A 19,137-nucleotide genomic window follows, 5' to 3' on the forward strand; every position below is an offset into this window, starting at 1 on the left:
AGTTCTGGAGGCTGGCAGTCTGAGATCAGGATGCCAGCGTTGTGGAATTCTGGCGAGGATCCTCTGCCTGGTTCTCAAACCCTCTCCACTTATAAGGGCTCTGATCCCAACCTGAGGGCTCCGCCCTCATGACCTAGTGGAGCCCTAATCACCTTCCAAAGGCCCCACCTCCAGATACCATCCCCCTGGGGAGTAGAGTTTCAACACATGAAATTTGGGAGGACACAAACATTCAGTCCACGACAACGAGACGAGTCAGGAGAGGAGGAGCGAGGACTGAGGGAGCTTGCAGGAGCATTCTAATCCACAGGTATGTTCTATTTCTTTTTTTTAAATTGAGATATAATCGACATATAACATTATATTTGTTTCAATTGTACAACATAATGATTCTATATATGTATATATAGCAAAATGATCGCCACAATATGTGTATTTCTTGATTTTTGTGCTGGTTTCATAGGTATGCTTGCTTTGTGAAAATTCAACAAGCCATAAATTTACACTTTGTGTCCTTTTCTATATATACGTTACATTTTGATAAAAATTTACTTGAACAAAAGAGAAGGGAAGGGGAAAAGAGGAAGGAGGTGGGAAACAGAAAAAGAGAGAGCAAGGGAGGGAGGGAGAGAAGACACCACATCCCCCACTAAGGAAACGGGGCTGACAATCGGTCCCACCAGGTCTCCAGGCGCCCGGAGCATGATTTCCCAGCATCGGCTGCAGTAAAGCGCACTCATGCAGGATTTGGTGGGGGACAGATGGCGAGAGAAAGGTGCCAGGATCTCTCCTGCCAGCCCCCTTCTCCTGAGGGCTTGGATGTCACTCAGCCTAGCTTGTAACTCTGTGCCCACTCTCCCTGGGTGGGTGGAGACTTGAATGCCAGCCTCCGGATAAAGAATGGGGATTAATTTGATCCCCCACCTGGGTACCTGTGAGTGGGCAGAACTCGGGAATGAGCAGGTGGAACGTGTGCGTGAGCCGCAGACATGTGACTGACCTCCACCTTGATCCAGCCCTTCTTACCCAAGCTGGGGCAGAGGGAGGAGTGTGCTGGTCAGGAAGGGGTCGCCTAGATTGCAGCTGCCCAGGCGAGGTCCCCTGACCCCTGCCTGGCTCTGGCCTGCCTGCTACTGTAGGGCCAGGACACCACTGAGGGCATCGCAGGCTTAGCCAAGGGCAGCCAAGCTTCCTGAGCAGGATGCCAAACCCCACGGGGGCTCCATAGTGAATGCTGCAGCCTGTTCTTTGTTTGCGTCAATCTGGGACAAATGTCCCCTGAGATGGGCTAACCTCCTGAGTCCATGATGGTCTGGAGCAGACACAGCTGAAGGAGGAGGCAGGAGGCCTGGACTCTGGTTCTTTCACCAGCTTTACGGCCTGGGGCCCATACAACACTGCCCTTGCCTCAGTCCCTCTTTGGGACATAAAGGCCTAGCGTCCTGTGCTGCCCAATATGGTAGCCACTGGCTATTTAAATCTGGATTCAAATCAGTTAAAATGGAATACAATTAAGAACTCAGTTCTTCAGTTGTGCTAGCCCATATGTTAAGTGCTCGGTAGCCACACGTGGCTAGTGGCTACTGTATTGGATGGTGCAGATGTAGAACGTTTCCATAGAAAGTTCTATCGGACCATGCTGGGCTAGACCAGTCTGTGGTTTCATGACCTTTTTTTATTAGTGAGTAGAACTCTTTCTTCCCACCAAAGCTTACCCAAAGCCCCGTGTAGTCAACAGATAAAATGAGGAAGAGGCGCCCTGAGCTCCTGACGTTCTTCACATCCCACTTGGCCCCCAGATTCCTCCACGGGGCCCCTTCTGTGGAAGACCTTCCAGCGCCAGTGCTTGCCAACTATCTATAAAGCTGTGTGGGATGAAGACGTGGTTCGAGACAACAGTAGCCCCAGGTAATCGGCACTTATTATTGTCTTCCAGACTTTGTTTTCAGGACATCACCTACTCTATCTCACTTAATCCTCACACTAACCCTATGAAAAGGTATTACCCCATCTCTAGGTACAGATAAGGCACAGAGAGGTTGAGTAACTTGCCCCAGGGCACACAGTTGAGGAATTCAAACCCCAGGTGATTCTGATTCCAAAGGCCACTTCATAGCACTGTTTTAAGCTACTTCCCAGGCCTAGGAGAGGTGGCCAGCAAGCCCCTAAGATCACCACTCCATAATGGGGGTCTCCATCACCACTGCACGGGGAATGTGTTTGTGCAGAACGCCTTAGTTCTTCTCTGGGGCAGCTAGTGTGCTGGGGGAGGGGGCTCAGGAGAGAAGCCAGAGCTGAATGGACAGGGAATCTGTCCAGCTGGACCAGAACTGATGGCCTGGACAGGTGGGGGGTAGTGCAGACTAGTGCCTTGTCTCTGAAAGGAAGGAGAATGTGAAAGTCGCTCTTAAAGAACACCACGCAGCAGGTGAGATGGTCCTGGCTACTTGGAGGACCCCGACTGGCTTAAGACATCCCATGGAGTCCAGGCCTGGTCTATTCACTCCCCTGCCGCTGCCGCTGCCGCTGCCACTGCCCCTGCCCCTACCCCTGCCCCTGCCTTTCCTCCTCCCCTCCTCCCTGCCGTGGGTTTCTCCCCTTTGGCTTTTATTTACCCTAAGGTCATTGTTCATCCAGGTGTGCTCATTTCTTCTAGTCTATACAGCCTGCAAGTGAATACACTCCACATGGAGTTTTACTAGCTCTGGTTGGCCCAGGATGCACCAGGCTTTGCCAATTTCACCCAAGGAAGAACCAACTATTAAAGCAGGCTGGGGAAATCACCAGGGGTTTGTAGGGATGGTAATCCTACAAAATCACCATCCTTGAAACGTCATTTGGATCCCTGAGTTCAGTTTCGAGTGGATGTAGGATGACCACCATTCTGAGAAGTTTCCAGGATGTGGGAATTTCAGTGCTAAAATGAGAAGTTCCTGGCAAACCAGGATGAGTTGGTCACCCTAATTAGCGGCTACTCTCCAGGAAACTCATCTTCACTTTCTAAATGCTGCAGGCGCCATGGGCCTCAGCCGCTGAAGGCGCTTTGAGAACTGTCGAGCGGAGGAAGATGATGGGAGCTTGGCTTGGCAGGCAGGCTGGACGTGCCAGAAACGCCCATGCCAACACCGCACACGAAAATGCCCGAGCACTTGGGAGCTTGGAACTTCTCAATAAATAATGCACAGTTGCTGAGACAGGAGGAAAAGGGTGGGATTGCCAGCCACCGAGCAGGAGGGGCTGGCTTGAGAATGGGAGGCCCAGTGCTGTCTGAGGACAGAACCCTTGCTGTGCTCCTGTTCTGAGAGGCTTCAGGAAATACCCACTGACCTCAGGTAGAAAAGGAACGAAGAGAAAGCTCTCAGGTAGGCTGTGTGTCCCCACTTGAGTGGAAGATGTTTCATCTCTCCCCCACTCTCTCTCTCCTCTGGAAGGGAATCTGCTCCGGGTTTTGACTAGAAGAAACATAAGCTAGCATAGCATTCATCTAAATAGCCAGAGGAGAACAGAGTGTGAGGTGGGGGCGGCGGGGGAGGGCTGTCTGGGACGCTAATCCCTACTGGGTGCTATGCATAGCAGGTCACAGAGAGCCCTGTCTTGCATCCTCTCAGGTCATTTTCATGGCAACCCTGTGACATAGGCAGGTTGAGTATTAGCATCAGCCCGTTTTAAGGGTGAGTAAACTGAGGCTCAGAAGCTTGCATAGCTAAGTGATGGAACCCCCACCCAGGGACGTGGTCCATGTGTGGTCTTAGGCTTGGCCTCCTCAAACCAAGACCCAATCCCCCATTACTCCCTCAAGCTGAATATCCCTTTGTGGGGCCCTTATACCTACTAGACAGGGACCAACTCCTGTGTGCCATGCGAAAGCCCTCTGTGTTCTAGCAGCAGTGGGCTTTGCCCACCACAATATTCTCCATTGCACCCTCAGTCACGAAACTACTGGTCACTGTGGATAAATAATCTGTGCTACGTCCAGACAGAGGAATATTATTCAGCACTGGAAAGAAATGAGCTATCAAGCCATGAAATGACATGGCATACTGCTAAGTGAAAGAACACGACCTGAAAAGGCAAAATTACGGAGACAGTAGAAAGATCAGTGGTTGCCGGGGGTTTAGGGCACAGACTGAGGGAGGGATGAAGAGCTGGAACATGTGGGGTTTTCAGGGCAGTGATACAATTCTGTACGGTACTGCAACGGTAGATACGTGTCATTATGCATTTGTCAAAACCTATAGAACGTACCGCGCTCAGAGGAGCCCTAATGTAAACTGCGGACTCTGGGGGATAGTGATGAGCCAATGTAGGTTCACACTTGTAACAAACGTACCACCTGGTGGGGGATGTCGATAGTGGGGGAGGCTGTGCACGTGTGGGAATTGGGGGTGTATGGGAACTCTCTATATTTCCTGCTCAGTTTTGCTGTGAACCTAAAACTGCTCTAAAAAATAAAGTTTATTAATTAAAAAAACAAACAACTACTGGTTATCCGCTGAGCACTGAGCACACCAAGCTGCTTCCTGTTTCCCAGGCTTCGCCCTTGACATCCATCCCCGCTTGTCGGCCTGGCAATCTCCTCTCGTCTTTCAAAGCTTGCCTGGGTGTCACTTCCTCCCAAAAGCCTTCCCTGACTCTCCTTCGTGCTATTCCCGAACTTGGAAGATGTATTTATTATTTCACATATCACATTGCATTCTAATTTACTTCATAGCTATCGTCTCATCCACGCTCACCCTTGGGGCCTAGAATAATGCCCCACACACCAGCGTCTCCCAGTATCCCTCTATGGAATGCCCTACACCGTGCTGCCTCCCCCTAGACTCTTGGGAGATCCCCTGAAGCCTCTCTCTGCAGCCCCCCATCCCCGATTATTCACTGATTTACCTGTTACATCCTTACCAATTATCCAAATGGCTGATATTTATTTACCTGGGGGGGCTGTGTGTGTGTGTGGGGGGGTGGCTGTGTTGGGTGCTCTCTGGAATTCTAGACTGGCAACTCCTTGAGGGTTGTATATCAGCAAGGGTTTTAAAGTTGCAAAGAACAAAAACTAAACTTTTCTAACTTTGGCAGAAACCAGGATTTACTAGGAGAATTCTAAGTAAGACATACTTTCAGAGGAAGAACTGAAGAGCCACAGCGGGAACTGGGACATCTCCAAGGATCTTGGGATTTAGGGACAACTCAGGCCACCAGGTGGCTCGGCTCCAGTCACCTTCCGACTCTGGGTATCGCGGCTCAACATTCAAATTTCTAGAGAGTCTGATTGGCCTAGCTTCCGTCTGGTGCCCACCACCACGATTGGGGTGATTGGGGCCTCTGAGAGCCTTCTAGAACCACATGGAGAGGGAGGGGCAGGAAAACATTATGTCCGCTAAGGTAGCGGCTATGTCTTGTACACCTCACACTGCCTGACGCAGCAGGCGCTCAAGTTTTGTAGAGAAAAAGAACGTACGAATGCATGAACCTGCCTCCAAGAGGTCACGTCATCTGCCCCATCCATGCCAGGCTTGTCCCAGGATTCTATTCTTCCAGAGACTGTGCACGGCCTTTCTCACGACCTGTCCCCCTGAGCAGGGGTAGGGTGTTGGACCCACTGGGTTAGCAGGGTCACGGGGCCTGGAGGGCAGGTCAGACGCAGATCCACCAACCACCAGGATATGAAGACCAAGTCTTAGATGCAAGATCAACCCAGAGGAGCAGTACGAATGTGTACTCCGCCAGATTCTGCGCTCTGAGATGCTCTCAGTAGTGGGTTTCCTGAGCACGAGTAGATCTATGATCGCTGACTTTGCCTGCAACCTTCCAGCAAGATGGCTCATGCAAGCTTGGAGGGCATGGGACCTCAGAAGTCACCTAGTGCCACCCCTTACTTTTTCAGAGCGGGGAACTGAGATCTGGGGAGGTGTGGTGTTTTGCTCAAGATCACAGCGTATTCACAACAGGTCTCTTTGACCACATGCTGTTCAGCGCTCTTTCTACCGTGCACTAGTGCCCTCTGTGCTGGCGGTGGGATGCTGGGGACCCTGACCTTGAGCTTTTCCTTAGTGATCTAGATGTTAACTGACTTATTCCCTCTGGGGGCCACTTTATTCCACTCCTGTTTGGGGGTCAGTTGGCTGCAGACCCAGTCTAGGATGGTTTTGGCTGGGACAACTGGGCTCTCCTCCACAATGTCTCTTGTGATCCAGCAGACCATCCTGGGTTTGTCCTCATGGTGGAGGAAGGGGTTAAGAGGGACAGCAGAAGCACTCGGGCCTCTGTTACATTCTAATGGCCAAAGCCAATCATAAGACCAGCTCAGATTCAAGAGGCAGGGAAATAGATCCTACCTCTTAATTGGAGGAGTCGTGTATATTTGCAAAACTCATTGCAAAGTATTATTCAAAATCACCAAAAAGTGGAAGCAACCCAAATGTCTACCATCTGACAAATGAATAGACAAAATGCAGTATTTCCATCCAGTGTAATATTATTGGCCACAAAAAGGAATGGAGCACAGATATATGCTACAACATGTATGAATCTTGAAAACATTATGGTAAATAAAACCAAGACACAAAAGATGACATATTGTACAATTCCACTTATATGTAAAGTCCAGAATCTATAGGGATCCGTAGGCAAAACCATAGGGACAGAAAGTAGATTAGTGGTTTCCAGGGCCTGGGGAGAGGTGAGGACGGGGTTTCTTTTTAGGGGTGATGAAAATGTTCCAAAATTAGTGGTGATGGGTGCATAAATCTGTGAATACGCTAGTAATCACCGAATTGAATAATTTAAAAGGTTGAAGTTTATGTTATATGAATTATATTTTAATAAAGCTATTACTTAAAAAGTAAACAAGTGAAAAAAAAACTTATTGCAAAATAAATCTACCAAAATAAGAAAACGTCTTTTTGGAAAGTGTAAATCAAGGCAATAAAATTTTGAAACTTCATCTCATATATAGAAATATCTTGATAATTTACCTAGAAGTGAAATTTAAGATTTTAAAGATATTTAATGGTTTTTGTTGTCCTCATGGAACAATAGTTGAAGTAACATATTGAGCTTTATTGCTGGCGCTCAAGAAAAATGATCCCGCTGAGAATTTACAAGCAAACACTGCTGATTTTGTATAGTGTTTTGCTAGTGTCTCTGCGTGTTGCTAGTGAGAAAGTCTAAGTTCTGGCCAAACTTTAGAAGATTTTCTGCGTGTTTTAGTTTGATACTTAGTGGGTATATTAAATTTTCTGTGAATGATGCAATAAAAGATGTAACTCAATTAAATCACTTAAAATCTCTTCTTGAAAAAGCATTCTACTTACTATCACATCAAATAAACGTCAGAGAAAATTCGTGTATCTTACAGAGAACCTAAAAATGGAAAATTAGAAGAATATTTGCATCTCAATGGGTGAGCTCTGAGGCACTAGAGCTGCAAAGGTAGTTTGACAATTGAATTGAGTCTTCAATATTATCTTTAATAGAAATTATAAAATAGGAGTGGTTGACATTTGGAAAAAGAAAACACTTAAACAGATTTGGGTTTAATAAATGATATTCCAGCCAAGATGTCAGGACTTTCTTTCGTTCTACAAGAAGCGTGTCGGCTATTGAAGCTGATAAAATAATAGAAGCGATTGGATGTATAAAACAGATAACAGGGAAAAGGAGCAGAAGGCATTAGAAAAACAAAGAAATATGATATGCCTTCTGAAACAACAAAGTGGCAATTCCTAGGTAAAAACTACTAAATTGTCTAAGATGTTACGTGAGAACATATTTGCTGTTTTATGATAAAAATAAATAAATATAGTAAACTTTGATGTCTTTTATTTAATCCTGAAACTTGACCAATTGATATTTGCAAAGCTCCATTGATTTTAACTAAACCAAAAGTTATAGGGGCCAGCCCAGTTGCATAGTGGTTAAGTTTGCACTCTCTACCTTGGTAGCCTGGGGTTCACGGGTTCGGATCCCAGGCATGGACCTACACACCACTCATTAAGCCATGCTATGGCAGCGTCACACATGCAAGATAGTGGAACAGTGGCATAGATGTTAGCTCAGCAACAATCTTCCTCAAGAAAAAAAGAGGAAGACTGGCAACAGGTGTTCGCTCAGGGCCAATCTTCCTCACCAAAAAAAAAAAAAGTTATAACATTTAAACACTTATATGACATTCTAATAAAGTATTTCCAAGACAGCTGATAAAGAGAGATTGGCTATATAAAACCCCTACTGTGATAAAGGCTAGAAAAATCCCAGATGTAGATGTTTTGGGTTAAGTAGAAGCTGAGAGAGATTCTAGCATTCAGAGCAAGGTTGTTGATGATAAAAGTGATTTTCTACTTACTGAGACTGTGTGTCAGTCAGTGCTATTGATTTAATGAGAAAGCCATTGGAAAACTTTGATGCAATTTGCAAGTCAGATCATGGCCCAGACAGGGGCGCCATTTAGCTAGTGACGGCTATGCTAAACTAAAGATCACTAACATTTTCTAAATGTCAAAAAGTGATTTGCAAATTACTAGAATAACGCGATAAATAATTTATATTACACTATACACCCCTTTGTTTTATGTATATATATATGAAATACCATTATGTATTTTAGGTTATTTCATGAATAAAAGAAAATATATTAATTTATTTCTATATTCCATATCAGTCACTGAATATTTTTAATATCATCCTGCCTGTGGAATAGCGAAGTCAGAATTATCATCAGTGCTGTTTTACTTTTATTTTTTCCCAACTTTTCATTGTGTAAATTTCAAACATATGGAAGAATAGAAAGAAGAGTGGAATGAACTCTCGTATACCCATCACCTAGGTCCAGCAATTGCTAACCTTTGCCCTATTGTCTTCCTCTGTACATGTGGTTTTTGAGCCATTTGAATGTGAGCTGCAGACATCGTGACTCTCCCCTCCAACCACACAGCCGAAAAATTTCCTAAAAATAAGGAGATTCTCTCACGTAACCACATCATTACTGTGCCTAAGAAAACTCGCGATACTTTCCTCATGTTATCTAACGCAGTCCCTATTCAAATTTCTCTAAATGTATCGTTTTTTCAAAGTTGAAGCCAATCAACGTTGTTGTGTTTCTATAATCTCTTTTAGTCAGAGTGGTCCCTTCACCCTTTTTCTCCCATGACACTGAGTTTTTAAAGGAATTAGGCCAGTTATAGAATGCCCCGTGTTCTGGACTTGTCTCATGGTTTCCTCATGGTTTGGGTCAGCTTGTTCCTGCGTATTTCTTGTAGATTGGAAATTAGGCCTGAAGATTTGATTAAATCCTGGTGGAAAGTGGGCTGACGTACCTCATGGGCGACGTGCGCTTGATTCGCATCACACCAGGAGTCTCCTGATGTCATTCTGTGGCCCTGTCTGTGATGCTAAACTCACTTGATTAAGGGAGTGAGAGTGAGATCTCTCCACTGTAAACAGAGAATTTTGAGACAACCAAGGACAGTGGAATATGGACAAAATACTAGATAATATTAAGGAATTAATTTCATTAGGGGTGATAATGGCCTTGTGATTGTGTAAGAAAATGTCCTTATTTTTAAGAAGTATTTAGGAGCAGGTAAAAGGATGAGATGTTGGGAATATGTTTTAAAAGAACACAGCAATGATTTTTTAGAGGAAAAGAGGTAGATTAAGCAAGGGTGTCAAATAGTTGATAATCCTTGAAGCTGGGGGAGGAAAAAATAGTGGTTCTTGATACTGCTCTCTCTGCTTTTGATTATCCTTTAAAACTTTCATATTACGAAAGGAGAAAAAAAGAATGAATGAATGATTTGGAGATGATGAAGTCAAACACAGCTAAATCCTGAATATGTGCTGGTAACTGGTTGGAACGCAAATCCCATAGATGACTCATTGTCTACGGTCAGTGTCGAATGATTTTCTTGCCCTCACAGCACACCAAGCAAATGCCCACGCAGCCAACTTTATAAAACGGATCAGAATATTCTCACCACTCCTTTAAAGGGTAAAACATCCTTTTGCCAATCTTAACTTTCTAAAGTTCACTCACCCTTGTTTGCCCAAGTAAAAGTCACAAATAATTTTCCAAAATGGCTGAAGGAGGTAGGTTTTGTTGAGTAATGTCACATTTCCTTCGTGCGTATTTCCAGTCCTGCCTCAGGAGATAGATCTGGGAGCCGCACGGGGCTTTGGGTTCAAATATGCTTGGCAGAACCCCATCCTGGCCTTGGAAGGAAACCCAATCAATGAAAGCAATGATCCTCATGGGACCGCTTGTCAGGCCCTTCCAGGTTCCCCTGGGGGACAGCCTGCAACTCTCTTCAGAGACGGCCTTGGTGTCTCAGGGACCTCAACCTAGGAAGACGTTAAAATGAGGTCTAGGCAGCTCTACGGTAGGTGCTTCTGTCCCGCTTTACCATTTACAAAGGGATTTTCACGTGTTTCTCAGCAATTTACCCACCCACCCTGCAGGACGCGCAGCATCCCTCTTAAGCCTGTTTCATAGATAAGAACACGGAGGCCCTGAGAGGCTAAGAGACTTCTGGAGACCACACAGCTAACACAGGGTGCAGTTGGTCCTGAAGGGAAATCTTCCTTCAATCATCAATCTTGCCTCTACACGATGCTGGTTTTGTGCCCACCCTTGTGCACTGCATAAAGACCCAAAGGCCTAGGTACGGAACTGTTTGTCAAGAAGGTTGTCAATACAAGGGCAGTTTAAAGAAGTAAAAATTTTTACTACTGGGGCAGCCCCCATGGCTGAGTGGTTAAGTTCGTGCGCTCCGCTTCTGCAGCCCAGGGTTCACCAGTTTGGATCCTGGGCGTGGACCTAGCACTGCTCATCAAGCCATGCTGAGGCGACGTCCCACATGGCAGAACTAAAAGGATCTACAGCTAGAATATACAACTATGTACTGGGGGGGGGGGGGGTTTGGGGAGAAGAAAAAAAAAATTCACCAGTAACCTGTCCAGATGATAATCTTTGTTTTATCGCCTGATTCTTCAGGAATGAGTCTATCTACGGGGCAGTTTTATTTGGGTCCTCCTACTTTCATTAAACATGAGAACAACAAATATTTATTGATACTCACTCTATGCCAAGACCGTGCTGGCGCTGGGAATTCTGAGATGCCTCCATCCCTGTCCTGCCCTCGAGGACTACGCATCCTGCTGGGGAGTCAGACAGATTAACTATAACTATATAGGACATGCTGAGGGCTGTATCAATGTACGGGCAAGCACCTCCCAGGTGAGTCAGCAAGCTCTCCTAAAAGAGGTGGTGTTTGAGCTGGGCCTTAAACAGTGAGTAGGGCTGCGACAGATTGAGAGGATGGAGAACTTTTTAAAGATTCAAGTTGCATGACATCCACCTCTGAACTCTCCATCTCACTCATGCCAGGGATCTGCCTTGGACTTATTATTTTTAGAGACCGTTCACTCACTGTCCCTGAATTCCTCCCACAGGCGCACACCCTGAAACTGTCTGCAAGGCCTTTCGGATGAGCCACGTTTTAGTTCAGCTAAACCACATCTGCTTCTAATCAGTCACGTTTCACGACTAATGGCCCCGAGCTCTAGCAAGCAGGGCCCACAATTGGTTGGCCACAGCAAAGGTCCCAGGCAAGCACACATTTGCTTTGCAACCAAACGCCTCCAGACTTGCTTACGTGTGGAGTGGACTATCACGGGTCCGCCTCTGCGATGATGGAAGGGAACCGCACCGAGGAATAGCAGCAAGTAGGACATGTGTATCTTGCAGAAGGTTATCTGCAAGACCAAGGAAATCATTCTTACATTTTAAGTCTCCCAAAATCCATTTTTTAGTCAGCACTTTCGCCTTAGAGAAATATTATAAATAATTGCTCCAGTTTTGAATCATTTTCAATCTCAGAAGGCATGTCTTAAGTGCTTCTTTGAAATTAGGAAATGGATTCTGAACTACAAAAAGTGGAATTGGCTCTAGACTTATTTGAAAAAAAATCAGTGTCAATGCAAAAAATGTAAGTACATGATTTCATCTGGAAATGAGCTAAAAGTTGAATGCAGGGAAGCTAGCTGTATCAACAAGGCTGATCTTACATGGGCCACAAACCTAAAAAATTGAAGTGCGGTGGTGAAGAGACCCAGAGAACCAAGAATGTTTCCAGAATCACTCCTAGGGTAATGTGCATGAAATAATTCATGTAGTCAACGACTCATCATTTCTGAAGTATTTTATTATATAAACACTTATTGCAGAAAAATTAGAAAATGCAAATAAGTGAAGGATGAAAAACAAATCCCCTGTATTGCCATGACCTACGGACAACGCTGTTAACCCTTTGGTGAATATCCTTTAGGGTTGTTTTCTGTCAACAGTAATATTAAATAAAATTTTTTTTCCCCACAAAAATCAGATCATACCTTACATACTATTTAGAAACCTGGCTTTCTTCATTTGGTATCTAGAAACCATCTTTCCATGCCAAGAAATCTTTTTGACTTCTACTTCAGTATTTTTAATGGTTGCAGACATTTCTTCTGGGTGCGTATCAAAATTTAACCATTCTGCTATCATTAGCATTAATTTCCAGTTCTCTGCTATTAGAAAAATGCTGCAATGAACTTCTTTTGCTAAGTCTTTGCACAAATAGAAGGCCACTACTAAGTACTACAATCTGGACCATGTGTAGCATCTGGCATTCGAGAGGACATCTCCATGACGTTCCAAGGCCTCGCTGCTAGAGGGTGCCCCTCCCCCAATCTCCAGGGATCAGAGTAGCCCAAGAGTAACCCAAATTGGATGTACTCTGTGTCCTGACTCTACGGCCTTATTTATGGCATTACAAAAATCACTGTCAAAAGGAACACAGTTAAGCTAAATTCCAGAACTTTTCCCAAATCTGTTTGTCATAAAGTTGAAAAGTAAACATTTTCCATTATTTATTAGCACCACATTTGCAGGACCAGTTGCCTTCAGGCTCCCTATCCAGCAGAATTAAGGTTTGCTGTGGGAAAGGATGAAGTAGAACCTCGTGAAAGAGTGAAGATCTTTAAGTAACTGAAACGAAACCTATAGTCAAGGCAAACCAGACCCAGCACAGTTACAAACCATTACTGCTTTCTGCTGTTTTTATTCTGCCTTACCCTAGACTTCACTTTCTTACAGTATGGATTCACAAGACAGTCAATTTAAATCTTTTTTATTAAAGCAGTCATGCTTACTGCCCCACTGTGTCTGGAATTTTAAAATGTATATCCTTAGGGCCTGAATGTTTGGGGATGAGATTTCTGTTATTATGTTTTGATCTTTCTTCAGAAAAGCCAATTATAACATGTAATTAAGCATTTCCAGACTTCTAAGTTAAAAGAATCCAGTCTTCTTTTCTCTGAATGGTTAGGGGAGACACAGAATAGGATCCTAAGAGGCTACAACCCACATTTTACAATCCTGCTGAAAACAGACACCCTGGGCTCTGGAAGACACCCGCCACTCAGACGGAACAGCCCACAGAATCCAGAAAACACTTCTCATTCTAAGGAGGCTCCACAACTCCCAGCACTCTGAGAGCACCAAGTTCCACGACGACATCTCAACTGTTAGGTGATCCAGGCTGGGGAGGCTCTTCAAACATCAGTCCTTATGTGAAAGGTGCCTTTTGGGGGCTTTCTAAGATTAAATTTTCTATCAATTGATGTTCACTTCTCTTGGTAACTTGATACTCAACACATTCTCCCTGAAATCTACAGAAACATTTTAGTAAGTTGGGCTCTTCGACTTCCCTTGAAACCAGTCTGACAAAAACATCTGTCTAGAGATGAAGCTTAGCGCCATTTCAAAACTGTACTAAGTCTACTAAGAGCAGCCAGAACGAGTAAACTGAGGCAAGACCTTGTTGGGTGCTGAGACAGACATTAAAACAATGGTTCCATGATTAAATAAGTTTTTATTGTCACATTTAACTGCTTTGTCAGATATACATTGTAGGTTTCAGTATGGCATAAAATAACATTTTCCTGAATGTCAGAATCTTAACAGAGGAGATGGCAATGGCACTTAAAAAAAACTCATTCATTCACACTGGTGCTGAAGCCGCTAGTAGGTAGCTGATAAAAACTGGAACGCATTTGCAGGTAAAGTGATCTGCCAACATTTTAAATCAAATGGCAGTGGTAGGAGGCCAGCAAAACCAGGAGAGGAGTAAAATGCAGACCCCAGCAGGTGGGTATCTGAAGAATGGCAGTTTTAGCATTTCATTTGCAGTCCCTATTATATCGTCTAATTTAGTATTGGAACTGGAGCTCAGTAAGTAAACTTTTTTCCTATAAAATGAAACTACTTTTTCAGAACGTGGACTTTAAGCCTCTTTAACAACTTCCTTAGTCCTACAGGTTTTAACTAGTCCAAAGGAAAGGCAGTTATATTCCCAAGCATTAACTTCATGGGCTGACCTCATCGTAAACGGTGGGTCTTGTCATTTCCAAACGAGGAGCCTAACATGCTCATGAACATCTTTAGTGGTTTCACACATTCTGGGCAAAACTAGAAAATAAGTAGTAAACAAAAATATAAGTGCGTCCCAACAGGAAGTCTCTATACATTCCACAATTTTCCTCCAAATGGCAACTTAAAAGAAAAAATAAGTATGGTTATGCAGATTTAAAATGAATCTTTATTTACCAAGATTCCAAGACAGTTTATTAAATGTCTTTCCTCCACAAATAAAACTAAGACTAGGATTTGTCAGAAGCTCTAAATGAATTATCTCCCTTACATATGAACTCGGCTACATCTACTATGTCTGGAATCTGTTCACCATAAAGCTCAGGTCTGGAATACAACTCCCTTCCGTTATCCACTGCTGGGTGTCCTTCATTTAAGACTCCAGAACAGAGACCATAAATGTGGCTAGTGCAACACAGCAGTCACTGTAATTCCCCAAAAGAAAAATAAGTGATTTATTTTATGACATACTTATTTGGATGATTACTTACTGGTAATTAGTATTTCTACATCTTTTTTTAAAGGCAACCATTTTAAGTGACAATACATATCAGGCTAGTAGAAAAAAGTTGAAACAAAGCCCTCTCTTTCAATCTCACAAAGTCATGCAGATGAGAGAAGGTACATCTGATTTGTTCCAATCAGGCTTCTTGGAATTATCAAAATTTCTTTTCTGGCAAAGATGAATTTGGCTCATCATAGAAAGAAAGTTCTTGAAGGCTGCTGCTAAACTCATTTCCCTTTGAAAAAGTAAATTTCAAGGCATGATAGTGCAAGAGGTAAGTTTTTGATTTATAGAACATTTATAGACTAATTGTGCTTAGTCTCTAACTTCCAATTTATTTTAAAGAACAGAAACTACGTTGATAAGTTTCACTTTGCCTAAATTTACCAGTACATCCACGAATCGCACCAGAATTAGGACAATTTGATTATCTTAATGATTCTGCCGTGAAACCTGCACACTGCGTCCGCAGGTGAGGACCCTCGGAGGCGAGGCTCCTACAGTTCTGTGCCCAAGGACTCTCCTCTTGGGAGTCCAGGGGTCTGAGAAAGCAGTTCTCCCCCCAAATTAAGTCCTCGAAAACCTCTCTCAATAAGGGATTAACAAAAACAGTGCTAAGTGGAGAGTTTCTTTTGTTTAGTCAAATCTGGGAGGTCTGAGTGTTCCTGGAGCCCCCGTCGGGATGTGTCATGGGTCGAGAATCCCTCGAATGTGAGCATTCGCTATTCGAGGGCTCTGTAGGGTCAATCAAATGTTCATAATCACTGTCGTCTGATTCCTCAGCACTGTCTGCAGCTGCCCTTCGGGGAGGAGGAAGATCGGCTCCACTCCCAGGGTACTTCAGTCCGGCGCTGGTGGAGGCATAACTGGAAGAGCCCACGGCTTGAGGTCGAGGCATAAAGACACTAGTTTCCATGCGAGGATGGCTCAAAGTACTTTCTTGATTGTTTGAGTGAAAATCAGAGTAAGGGGGAGGAGGATCAGAGGCCTCTGCATCTCCAAGTGGACTTCTACCTTCAGCCACAAACCCAGAATAGGGCATCCGAGGGCTGAAGCCTGGTTCCAAACTTTCAGGCGCCATCTGTCTGCTGAGCATTGCCTGCTGCAATCCTGGGTGAAAACAGGAAAAAAACTGTAATACTTTCTATATTGTCACAGCTTTGCATCTCAATGCATTAAATGGTCAACCTAAAAGTTCTAGAAAATAGCAACAAGGCAGTAAAATCAATTCTTACTATTATTTTAATTTGCATAGTTCTTTATAATCTACAAAATATTTTCCTATACACCAATTCATTCTCACCTCATAACAAGCTTCTGAAGTATTACTGTCATCATTATTACTATTATTGTTTCCATTTTATAGGCAAAGAAACCAGAGTTCAGAAAGATTAAATGACTTGACTAAGGGAATAGCTAGACTCGGGGACCTGATATGCAAAGTGCAGGTCTTTGAACTCCCAACCCTGTGCTGTCTCCCCCCCTGCTGCTTACAGTGCTCGAAGGCTGTGGGGCCTGAGGATGAAAGAAATAGTCCCTACCACCCTTGGCAAGTCATTTGAATGTAAATTTTTTTCTTTACAGGCCTCACATCAGAAAACACTTCTTTACAACTACTTGTCACAATACACTTATATGTGTCTTTCTCCTTAAAACGTTAAAAGCCCTGTTAGATGACCAGTTTTCCGGGTACTAGGCCATAATTTTAAGCATTTTTATGAATGCTCTGAAACAGTCGCACAGTTACAAGTCTATACAGCCTTTAAAAGTGTTTTAAATACATTTTTTAATATTATAAAAATGACGCAGGGGGCAGCCCAGGTTCATGGGTTTGGATCCCAGGCACAGATCTACATCACTCGTCAGCCATGCTGTGGCAGTGACCCACATACACTATAGAGGAGGGTTGGCACAGATGTGAGCTCAGGACAAATCTTCCTCAGCAAAAAAAAAAAGAGAGAGAGAGAGAGATACATACTTGTACAAAATTTAGAAAAGAACAAAGAAAATAAAAATTTACCACAATTCTATCATCCAGATAACACTGTTAGAATTTTGGTGAAAAACCCAAAAGATCTGGCGTTAAAAGATGTGAATTTTAAGTGTCAGGCCCCAACTTCTTTTCCGAACTCCAGTGTCATTATCCAGCCTTGTGTATGTGTTTGGGATATATGTATTTTAAACAGAGCTGAGACCAGATGTTTATACCATATTATATCCTAGTGTTTTCACTTAAGATTATATATTAAGCGTTATCCCATGTTATTAAAAATTCACTTCAACGGCTGTATAATATTTCATCACATAGATACACTGGAATTTACTCAGCTATTCTACTGTTGCTTATTCAACAACTCTAATAGGTTGTTTCCAAGATTTGAGAATTATAAAGTTGTGATTAACATTCTTGTACATAAATCCCTGTCTGCATTTCTAATTATTTCTAGAAAAATATAACTTATTTTTAATAAAAATAAATCAGACATCATTTACCTGGAAATAAAAATTACATTTAAAAAAAGCTACATTTTAATTGGTTTGTAAATGTTCTTATTAAATTAGAAAAGGTTAGCCACAACCTTACCTCTTTACACTTGATATTATCTGCCATACATTTAATACATTTTGCTTACGAATGTTAAATTTGAAGGCATTGTAGCAAATATGTCTGTTACCATGCCAGAATTAATAGATTCTTGGGCCTAATTCTCATTCAGCCAGCTGGTTCCTTAGCCTAATGGTATCCATTCATCCACAGCTACCAAAAATAAGACATGTAAAGCCTTCATTGTGACCTTGACTATGAATCAAATATAAGGTTAAAAGACCTGTAGGTAGCTCCTCTGCGTGGCTCTCATCAACAGGACACAGTCCCTGCATGCTAGGCATGCCAGGGTGGACTTAGTAAAAAACCCCACAGCCCGTCCTCCATTCTAAGTGGATTACATCTGTCAATATATGCACCAGTCTGCAATAATCTCTTCTCGGGATTTATTCTAACCGTGCTTCAGTCTTTCTACCTTTGGTCTTTTTCTTCCAGGTAGAGACTTGAGAGGGATGCTACGAAAAACATACTTCTCTTCTGGAAAAGCTTAAAGGCAAGTGCGTGCTCTCCCTCAAACAGCTTAACTTGGGGCTTGATGAGTGTGGAAGGATTCGCGTATTTTATTGTATAATTTTTTTTTTTAAAGATTTTTTTTCCTTTTTCTCCCCAAAGCCCCCCAGTACATAGTTGTATATTCTTCGTTGTGGGTCCTTCTAGTTGTGGCATGTGGGACGCTGCCTCAGCGTGGTTTGATGAGCAGTGCCATGTCCGCGCCCAGGATTCGAACCAACGAAACACTGGGCCACCTGCAGCGGAGCACGTGAACTTAACCACTCGGCCACGGGGCCAGCCCCATAATTTTTTTTTTTTAAAGATTGGCACCTGGGCTAACAACTGTTGCCCATCTTTTTTTTTTTTTTCCCCCTGCTTTATCTCCCCAACACCCCCCCGGTACACAGTTGTATATCTTAGTTGCAGGTCCTTCTAGTTGTGGGATGTGGGACGCCGCCTCAACATGGCCTGACGAGCGGTGCCACGTCTGGGCCAGGATCCGAACCCTGGGCCGCCGCAGTGGAGGGCGCGAACTCAACCACTCGGCGACAGAGCCAGCCCCTATTGTATAATTTGATGTTTAAAATCAGACAGTTCCCTGATACTGAATGGTACAATTAATAAGAAACTCACTTCTTTCTTGTTCCTTCTCATTTTTCCTCTGAGTAATTTGTCTTCTTAATTTGTTCACTTCTGCCTGACAAGATTCGACAACTCGCTCACTCTTTTCTACATCTGCACAAACTGCCTGAGGGAAAAATGACAACAAGAACAATTAGTTTCAAATCCAAGCACAAGGCATTCCATACGGAAGCACCAACTTGAATCCTAGGAGGAGACCAGCTGCTTTACTGAGTTAAGAAACAGACATGGAAGGCAGAACAAAGTCACGATGGTCCACGAGACCGGCACTATCGCTGTTATTCACTGAGTCGCTTCCTTAATTTTGTTATGATGATTATGCTGTTTCATTTATAAATTCTTTACCAATAAGGGTCAGATGGGAAAGATTTAATCTTTTCCTTTGATTATTCATTTTTATTGAAATGAAAAAGGCATTTTTGATATCAG

General features: G+C 43.4%; 1 protein-coding gene and 1 long non-coding RNA gene across 4 annotated transcripts in view; one reads left to right on the plus strand and one right to left on the minus strand.

The window, feature by feature from the left end:
• On the plus strand, window positions 1-18,142 carry LOC111772812 (uncharacterized). Of its 3 annotated transcripts, none has more exons than XR_011441596.1 (3): window positions 1-310; window positions 1,732-1,908; window positions 3,014-4,475. It is a non-coding gene; the product is annotated as an uncharacterized lncRNA (long non-coding RNA). The 3 variants fall into 3 exon arrangements; XR_002806881.2 differs by lacking the exon at window positions 3,014-4,475 and adding an exon at window positions 18,010-18,142 and having other exon boundaries at window positions 173-310; XR_002806878.2 differs by lacking the exon at window positions 3,014-4,475 and adding an exon at window positions 5,074-7,264 and having other exon boundaries at window positions 173-310.
• Window positions 13,888-19,137, minus strand: part of ABRAXAS2 (abraxas 2, BRISC complex subunit) — a 23,186-nt gene continuing 17,936 nt past the window's right edge. Inside the window, exons 8-9 of the mRNA XM_001490606.6 lie at window positions 18,700-18,814; window positions 13,888-16,079 (exon numbers count right to left, since the gene is read on the minus strand). Of these exons, the coding sequence (XP_001490656.3) occupies window positions 15,610-16,079; window positions 18,700-18,814 (585 nt within the window). The 3' untranslated portion in view covers window positions 13,888-15,609. The remainder of the gene's footprint in view (window positions 16,080-18,699; window positions 18,815-19,137) is intronic.

This window comes from Equus caballus, chromosome 1 (genome assembly GCF_041296265.1).
Source record: "Equus caballus isolate H_3958 breed thoroughbred chromosome 1, TB-T2T, whole genome shotgun sequence".
Classification (NCBI taxonomy): Eukaryota; Metazoa; Chordata; class Mammalia; order Perissodactyla; family Equidae; genus Equus; species Equus caballus.